Source organism: Prosopis cineraria, unplaced genomic scaffold, assembly GCF_029017545.1.
Source record: "Prosopis cineraria cultivar Desert tree isolate PC_DT_omini unplaced genomic scaffold, ASM2901754v1 PC10, whole genome shotgun sequence".
Taxonomy (NCBI): Eukaryota; Viridiplantae; Streptophyta; class Magnoliopsida; order Fabales; family Fabaceae; genus Prosopis; species Prosopis cineraria.
Genome location: NW_026555341.1, coordinates 35,130,914 through 35,140,153, shown reverse-complemented (window position 1 = coordinate 35,140,153; position 9,240 = coordinate 35,130,914). Strand labels below are relative to the sequence as shown.

General features: G+C 30.5%; 1 protein-coding gene across 2 annotated transcripts; it reads left to right on the top strand.

Annotated features, from left to right (window-relative positions):
* The first annotated feature begins 4,103 nt into the window (after nucleotides 1-4,103).
* LOC129284366 (lipid phosphate phosphatase 2-like) lies at nucleotides 4,104-8,359 on the top strand. Of its 2 annotated transcripts, none has more exons than XM_054919823.1 (8): nucleotides 4,104-4,234; nucleotides 5,814-6,031; nucleotides 6,159-6,246; nucleotides 6,318-6,427; nucleotides 6,564-6,657; nucleotides 6,787-6,975; nucleotides 7,069-7,128; nucleotides 7,915-8,359. In XM_054919823.1, exons 2-8 carry the CDS (start codon nucleotides 5,816-5,818, stop codon nucleotides 7,998-8,000), a joined length of 843 nt encoding a protein of 280 aa, XP_054775798.1. In that variant the 5' UTR covers nucleotides 4,104-4,234; nucleotides 5,814-5,815; the 3' UTR covers nucleotides 8,001-8,359. The 2 variants fall into 2 exon arrangements, with proteins under 2 accessions (XP_054775798.1, XP_054775799.1); XM_054919824.1 differs by lacking the exon at nucleotides 7,915-8,359 and adding an exon at nucleotides 7,266-7,504.
* The last annotated feature ends 881 nt before the right edge of the window (nucleotides 8,360-9,240 follow it).

The window sequence follows — 9,240 nt, the reverse complement described above, 5'->3', positions numbered from 1 at the left end:
TATCATGTGATGATTGGTGGGCTAAGAGATCAGGGCATCTATTTGCTTCTCTATAAACATGTCAAATGTGATCATCTAATCTCTCATAATGAGGTCTTTAATTGTCCTAATAGTGTTAGATAATGGATGACTTTCGGAGTAGGTATGGTTAATGAGTGATAAGGCCTCCATCGAATTTGAGTAGACATTAACTTTAGGTAATTTTGCATTCCAACAAAGATTAAAACCTTCAAAGATTCCTATAAATTTTGCTACTATGTTAGGATGATAGCCAAGATATTGAAAAAGTCTTTTAATTTGATTTTCCTTGTTATATCCAATGATGCCTCCACAAGCTGCAGCGCTATTGATGCTAATTGAGTCATTGGTGTTAAGCCTAACCCATCTAGGTTCAAGTGGGCTCCATTTAGTATCATTTGTAGAATTTCTTTTGCTTAAGTAGATGATTTTGGATAGAAGTTTCGAGTCATTATTTATTTGTTGGGTGTTAGAAAAGGTGATATTGTTTTCTAGGATCTCATCTTCAAAGCATATGTTTTTATATGTAGTTTTTCAAATGTTCTAATAAGCTTATGCAAAACCAAATAGTCTCTCTACTAGGGCATTCTTCTTGTTTTCAAGCTATTTGCTCCATTCTTTCCATTCCAAATTGTCCAATCTACACATTGAGAGAGAAAAAAGTGCTAAGTTTTGTAGGATTAATCAATTTTTTCCAAACATCTTTAGATTTTTTACAGTTACGTAAAATATAAATAGAAGAGTTAGGAGAGTTATAACTAAAAAGGCAAATATGTTGCTTGGGAGTATTCTCAATTGTATGCACGTGGTTGATTTGAAGACTATTCAAAGCAGTCTACAAAGAAAATATTTAATTTTTTTCATGTATAGGCTACTTTCAAATTTTAGTCCATATATCTAAGCGATTTTGATCCTTATGGGTTTTCATAGTTTTGCAAGCAGATTTGAAGGGAACCTATTCCTTTTTGAAATGCTCAAGTGCTCAATTTCTTTATTAGATGGAACTCATTTTTGGTGCGCCAATAATTTGATTAGCATTGAAGAGTTATAGCTTAACTCATATATATGTATTATTGTCCATTACAAAAAATATATAAAAAAGAAGTTACAATATGAGTTTTAAGCGAAGCATCAAGCGGGCAGAAATAATATGCCACTTGATTAATAGCATTAAACTAGTTGAAAAGTTGAAATATTATCAATATAGATCCTAAAACTTTCTTAACATCATGTGCTGTTACAATTGTTTTATCAAGTATGGAAAGGCAATTTGCACAAAAACCATTTATATATTGACACATAAAGTTTTAAAAAAAGAAAAAACAACATGAAGTAAACATTTAGTTTCAAGTTTCAACATGATGGTGATACAACAAATCTTCATCTCTACAATGAGAGTTATCAGTAAATTGCAAGCCTCTTTATGCAGGAGAGGAAACACATCCATTTTGGTCATTCATGAATAAATTATAGAACAAAGAAGTTAAATTAATGGTCAATTCATTGTTATATTTTTCCTTTCTTTCCACTTCTAAATCAAATAATGTGACATCTAAAATATCCGTTCATCCCCCCAGTTAAATTACTCCCTCCTTTCATTATTATAAAATATTTTTAAAATAGTATATTAAAAAATATAAGGCATTCTATATCTTTTAATATATAATTGCTGAAATTTTTAAAAATATCTTTGCTAGGCTGTAATTAATAATATTTTTAAATTGAATATCTTGTTAAATAAGGATAAATATAAAAAGATTATATAATTTTAAAGACAATTAACTAACTTATTAAAAGGTACAATTCAATTAAAAATAGGAAAAATAATACAAAAATCCATTTAAATTATGTGAATAATAGATTGATCCTATGAAATAGCATAATTTTTCTGGAGCCTCATGAAATTTTTCTGTCATTAGAAGATTAAAAGAAGTGACCAAATTGCCCTCAAATAAAACAAAAATCTCAAGCCTTAATGCAGAGCCATTCTTATGCGCTCTTGCCTTTGCTTCTTCTTCTTGTTTTCCTCCTCTTCTCTTCTTCATGCTTTTCTTCTAGTTCACCTCTCTCTCCTTCTCCGTCTCCTTCTCCTTCTTGTCTATCTTATTTCTTTCTGAGTTTCCTGTAGGTGGGTTCCTCTGTTAGATGTGCAGTATGTGGGTAAGTTTCTTCTTCTCCTTGAAAATTTTTCCTCTCACATGTGATAATTAAAGTTGATATAGGTTAATGTGCATAAATGACTGAGATCTTTATTTTCTCTTCATAATTGAGGTCTTCATTTTCTGATTTTCTCTGTTGTACGAGAGTATGGATGCTTACTTATGGATAAGTGATGAATGATATATCATTTTCAGTTGTGTTATAAATACATAAATCAAAATTGTGAATGATTAATACAAAGTTATAAATATAAGATGAATAGTTGTTGTTAGATAACATATAACAAATATATGATTATGATATTTGAAAAATAGATATGTTGATAAATGGCTATTTTATTGTTTCAGGTTGGTATGAGAATGATTGATATGTTGGGATGACATTAGAAAATTCAACCTTTCATATATTTTTATCAAAAGGGTTGTAGGATATTTTGCTGCAAATTGTAAATCATGTAACTAACAACAAAACCTTAGATAGTTATCACTTTTTAAAGTTTTCTTATCATTTAAATTAATGAAAGTTGTTATTTCTTGGATTAGAGTGATAATTCATTTTTCTGATTTAATTAATTTATAGAGGGTACTAAAAAATTACAATTCCTTATTGCATTGTTGCAAATCTAGGGACAAAAATTGTTAATATAGGAATAAAAGTTGTGAATGAAAAGTTACAAATTTTTAACATCTGATATATATCAGAACTTGCATATTTAAAATTGCGAATGACTATTGAATTATTGCAAATTTAAAAACAAAAGTTATTAATATAGGAATAAAAGTTGTAAATAGAAAGTTGTAAATTTTTAACACCTAATGTATATCATAATCTGCAGATGTGGAGTTACGAATGACTATTAAATTATTGTGAATTTAAAAATAAAATTTTTTAATATAGGAATAAAAGTTGTGAATGAAAAATTATAAATTTTTAACACCTAATACATATTTGGACTTGCGAATAGCTATTAAATTGTAGTGAATTTAAAAACAAAAGTTGTGAATAGAAAGTTGTAAATTTTTTAATTTGAATAAAGGGCAAAAGTGTTATTTCTTATAATTCTCTAATGATAGAAACATCCCTTTGGATTCCAAGAGAATTATGTCATTTCATGATACCAATATATCATTTAAAAATTTTAAAGAGATTTTATTATCATTTTTCTTAAAAACATCTTATAACACTGGACAAAAAGATACAAAATAACATATAATGTTAAAATTTTCTTTCCTATCCCTTTGAACTTGAAATGAAACCCTTGATAAAAGAAAAAGTTTGACGAGTTTGATTTAAAAAATAAACAAGTACTCTCTCTAATTTTATTTACAAATTATTTTTATCAATCTTATCAATATCAATACAATATAAGTACAAGAAATAAAAATTAGTGAAATTTTAAACATAACTCTCGAATAAAAAGTAAATAACTAATATAATATTATTTTTCTATTTTTCTCTCTCTTTCTAAGGATAATTTAAGCCTTCATTTGAAACAAAACATTATTGTTACTCTAGTGATTTATAAAACAGACCACTTCATCCTTTTAAAATGAGATAAATAAAGTGATTGGAGAAAGTATAGGATTATAAATCTTTAAGAGAAAGAAAATGTAAGAAGAGATAGCAATAAAAATTAATTAAAAATTTTAAATCCCACACTTTTTTTAATTAAACTAATTAATTTTTTCTCACATCCCTTATATGACCCCTAACTAATCAAGGGGTTAAGAGGGATATAAATTAAAAAAGTTTCTTAATATCCAGAAAACTAATTACACTTTAAAGTTTAAAGTTAAAAAATTGGTATTTACCCCTTTTCAGTTTTCTTTTTGTCGCTATCAGGCCCACCGGTCTTCATTTCCCGGCTTTTCTCAACATTGCAGAGGGCACATTACACAAAGTCGCTAAGCAAAAAATCAGCCATTAGATGCTTTTCTCTCTTCCTTCACATTCCTATTTTCCATATTCTATTCACTCTCCACGTTCCTCCCAGGCGCCTTCTCTCTCGTTCCTCAATTCCCGTTTTCCTCCTCTCAAACTTTGAATTTTAGCGCAGGTAAGAGCTGCTTCCTCTATTTCTCTCTTCCCAATTCTGCATTGTGTTTCCCAGTGCTGTTTCAGTTGTTTCATTATCACTTCTTTTACGGTTATTCGAGTTTCGTTTTCTTTTTTCAGAAGTTATACTGTAAAGCGTGTTTGTTTCCTTCAGTTTTATTATGCCTCTTTCCTTTCCTTTTCTTCTACTGTTAATTATTATAATATAGTTTAAATTTGAAATTAGAAATCCTGGCCTTTTACATTCTTTGTCTGCAAGTTCAGTTATTCCATCTGACATGACTGACAGGAGATTTTGGTCTGTATTTATAAACTTCTGACATCCTCTGCTATCTATAATTTACTGATGATCCTCGCTATCGGTTCCTGCGAGTTGTTTGTCATACTTATTTTAAAAAAAAAAAGGGAATGAAATTCTTGCAAGTTTTTCAATTTTATGCTTGAAACTGAAACAGCAAATTACTTGAGGAATCATTTCTGCAGAACCGTGACATTCAAAACTAAGCCGAAAGTTGTCCAAGTGACTCAGAATTAGGTTTTCTTTCTTTCACTAACAGGGGAAAGTTATGTTTAAACGGACAAGAATGAAATAAAAAAAATTACTATTATATATTATCTGAACCATATGATGTTCAAATAATTGTCTGCACGGGAGTTTATTGTTCATTTCTTTGGGGTTTGAGGAGCCTTGAATGAACTCTTGCTTGGGTAACAAATTAGATTTGACAAAAAAAAAAAAAAAAGGAAACCGAAAGGGTGGAGTAACAGTTTTTGTTCCTAAGGATATTAAAGTTGTGGCCCTAGTTACAATCCCGACTGTGACCTCAAGGCTTAAAGCGAGGATTATGTTCGTACCTCCTGTCAAGGGCAGAGACAAGAAAGCTACAAATAGGCAAAATGTCATCAATATGACCTCCAATGACAATGATATGGAAATAAAATATTAGAAACGGTAAATATTGGTAAGATAGTACAGTTACGGAGCTAAATTTTGGTGATAATGATACATAATCACATACTTTCAAGCATTAGCTTAAGTCAAAATTTAATGACACTAATTAAATGGAAAGCAATAGCAAACCTTGTAAGCGCATCACTGGATTCCTTGAGTACCAAAAAATGAATATTGGTGTGCTAATTTGCTGGGACGAGAAACTTTACATGACAACTATAGTTTCTTTATTTATAACAAATGGCCTATAGGATGTAGGAACACCTTAAACTCTAATATGTGTTGACTTTTGTAACCATTGTATGGTCCTGGCCATGTCTTTTATTCAAAAAAAAAAAAATGAACATTGGTTTTTAAATTTCCTTTCTCAATTGACCAACTGACAAATGGGGTACTTTTTTGAGAATTCTGGTTGAGGTATAATATTTTCTGCGCTGCTCTGTTTTGTTTTGCTAGATGACTTTTGCTTTGTTCTATTTTCTTGGTGTCACTTCATAACTGCAAATGTCTCTGTCTGTGACATTTCTTCATCATGTATTCCAATCTGTCTTTGCTCTCATTTTATTTACCCTAATTTCTGGTTCTTTAATTTCTAACATGACTCCTGCTACATTTTCCCTCCAACTAGAAATGCCTGAAATCCAATTGGGTGCGCACACTATCCGATCACATGGAGCGAAGGTGGCTAGAAGACATTTGCATGACTGGTTGATTCTCATACTTCTTGCGGTGATTGATGTAATTTTGAATGTGATAGATCCATTCCACCGCTTTGTCGGAGAGTGGATGTTGACAGACCTGAGATTCCCATTGAAAGATAACACAATTCCATTTTGGGCTGTTCCAGTAAGTTCTTCTTCCTGGAATCAATTTCATCCTAAGAAATTTATACCATGCTGATGTTACATGCTATGCTGATGCTTAGCTAGATCAAATCAAAAGATAAACTCTTGAATTTCATTATTCTGGACAGTTGATAGCAATATTGGTGCCTCTTATTGTCATTCTTGTTTACTACATCATTCGCAAGGATGTTTACGACTTCCACCAGGCTATATTGGGTACGTTTTGAAGTTTTTGAAACGTTACCTCGTTACACTGTTTTGACCATCACTGCCAAATGTGTGTCCAGGTCTTCTGGATTCTGTACTCATTACTGCGGTTGTAACTGATGCTATTAAAGATGGGATTGGACGGCCACGTCCAGATTTCTTCTGGCGTTGTTTTCCCAATGGCAAAGAGGTGGGTTCTCCATGTTATAAATTTTAAACCAGTTAGATTACCTGATTATCATCCTTTTCATGTGATAAAAATTGCTTTTGTTTAATAATGTGCTCCCTAAGCATGGCATTGGTGAATTGGTGGGTGATATAATCAGGTGATCGACACATATACAAGAGATGTTCAATGTACTGGACGTGCGAGTGTTGTCAAAGAGGGATACAAAAGCTTTCCAAGTGGGCATACCTCTTGTATGTACTATGGTTTCATTGATTTATCTTGGGGATAGATTTCAATTTTCTGCCCTCAATTAAAATTTTGTCACAGGCTTCATAGAATCCCACAAAAAAGTCTCGTAAAGACTCGCTTATTGTGTGCAGGGTCTTTTGCTGGTCTTGGCTTTCTTGCTTGGTATCTATCTGGGAAAGTTAGGGCATTTGATCGTAGGGGCCACATCGCAAAGCTCTGTATTGTTTTCTTGCCAATCCTCATGGCAGCTATGGTTGGCGTCTCTCGAGTTGATGATTATTGGCATCATTGGCAAGATGTATTTGCCGGAGGTCTTTTAGGTATATTTTGTTGTCTGCAACCACAAATTCAAACATACCATTTTTTTTCTCTTTATTTCTGTGTAGTTTCTTATTTGAGCATCTTTTATGCAGGTATAACAGTAGCATCTTTTTGCTACTTGCAATTCTTTCCACCTCCGCATGACAGAGATGGTATGTCCATGAATTGTTCTTTCATTCTTTTTGACATTAATTAATAATATTGTTCTCCACCTTTCCTTTTTGTCTTGTTTTCTTTCTTTTAACATGTGTTCTACCCTAACAAAATGGTTTCTTATTGTAATTATTAGCATCTGAAGATGTGTGCCAAAGAAATATGTTCTCGTACATGAATAAATGTCTATGCTTCATGCTGCTGGTATGAAATATCCTTCTTAGAACCAATACAACAACAATAAACTTTATCCCGTTTGGTGGGGTCGGCTACATAAATTACATGATGTTATTATAATCTATCATTAACTAAGCTTTTAGTTACATTGTTAACTAAAAGGTCTCGTTAATAATTTTTATAAGTATTCTTTTTAATCTTTCTCTACCTCTCTTTACAAGATTCAAAATTATTTATTTCACTTTTTTTACTAAGGTTGGTTATGTTTATGTCGAATTTTATCTTTAGGGTTGGTTAGCAAAACCATTCGATATGATTTTAAGCAAATAGGTAATATGCCAGCATGTTTGTTGTCCACGTTAGAGACCTTCCAATCCATGTTTTCTCAAGCTTGTGGAGTTGCTTTGCCTTGGGAAGCCACAACACCATGTTAGGACATGGAAGTCATTGTGACGCATTCATACTTGAGTCCTTCCTTTACTTAGGATTCTGATAATGATAATGTACTGTAAATCATCAGATAGAAAAATAAAAAATAATAGAAAGAAAGAAAGACTAGTCAAAATGTGGCTTAATTTTAATTTTTTTGTTTCGCTTTTATTATGTAGGCTGGGGACCTCATGCATATTTCGAGATGTTGGCCGAATCTCGAAATGGACTTCAGCCGTATGCTATGAACAATGACAGTCTTTAAGGGCATATTGCTTAAGCACTTGATGATGAGCTTCAGACTGTATATATCCTGCACTGTTATGATAGGAAACTCAACAAGCCAATATTACCAGACTCTACGTTCAGAGTTCAGTGAAGAGAAAGGGAAGATGGTAAATGTCCATAATCTGTAAGAGTTTAGGCTTTGAGAATCTCAAGTGCAGATTTCTATGTGGGTTTGAACTTGTTTCCGAGATTTTGCATCAAACCATGCTCATTTTACTCATATCAGTTAAGGTGCCTTCTGGGATCATTGGCTGTTAATCATGTGGCTTGTCGGTTTAGTTTTGATTGAGATGACTTTGTTGATTTAGAAATATAACTCATCTTAAGTTGACACAACATTTTTTTTTATTATTATAAATTTTTCCCCAAGATGATTAGACCGATGCTTAAAATTTTTTCTTTTCTATTCATATACATTTTAGTTTTCTTTTTAATTTTGACTGAGATCATTCATGAAACTATATATTTAGTGTTTTTGGGCCTGAAAACTAAATATTTTCTTAAAAAGCATATTATTATTAGGTTAATGAATAATATTTTAGTAAACAAATAAAATTAGACTAAAGGCTACTTTTCTCCAAACCACAATATATGATGTCTTCTAGAAATTCTATTTCATCCAAAATATAAAATGTTAGGTAGTTTTTATAATTATTTTTTCAACTATACATCTACTTTATTTATTACTTTTTTTGTGAAAAAAATAATGCATTTGAATTTTAATTGACATTATTAAAATACTTGTGTAAGATATTTAATGAAAGTATAATTGTAAAAATATAAATTTTCTTTTGAGATTAATGTTTTTCCTAATTTTTCATTTTACAACTGTGAAGTGTCTACTAATACAGTATATTGTAATTTTGAAGAAGTATCTCTTGTTGTGCATAACTTTAAATGATACAAGTAATTATTATTAAAGACACTTTTGTGAAACAAATTATATTTTTTTAATAATTTGATAAAATATATTCTTTTTATTAAAAAATAAGGTATTTTTTGTATTATAATGTATAATCATTGTATTTTTTTTAAAAGTGTCTATAATAAATAAATTATTTTATATTTACTTTAAAGTAAAACATCTTATTAAATAAAAAATATAAAAAAATAATATTAATTTAAAAATAATTAATCACTTTATTAAAAATGAGATTTAAAATATTTTATATTTTTAAAGAGAAGGAGTATTGATTATTGTTGTTGCTGTGTAGTTG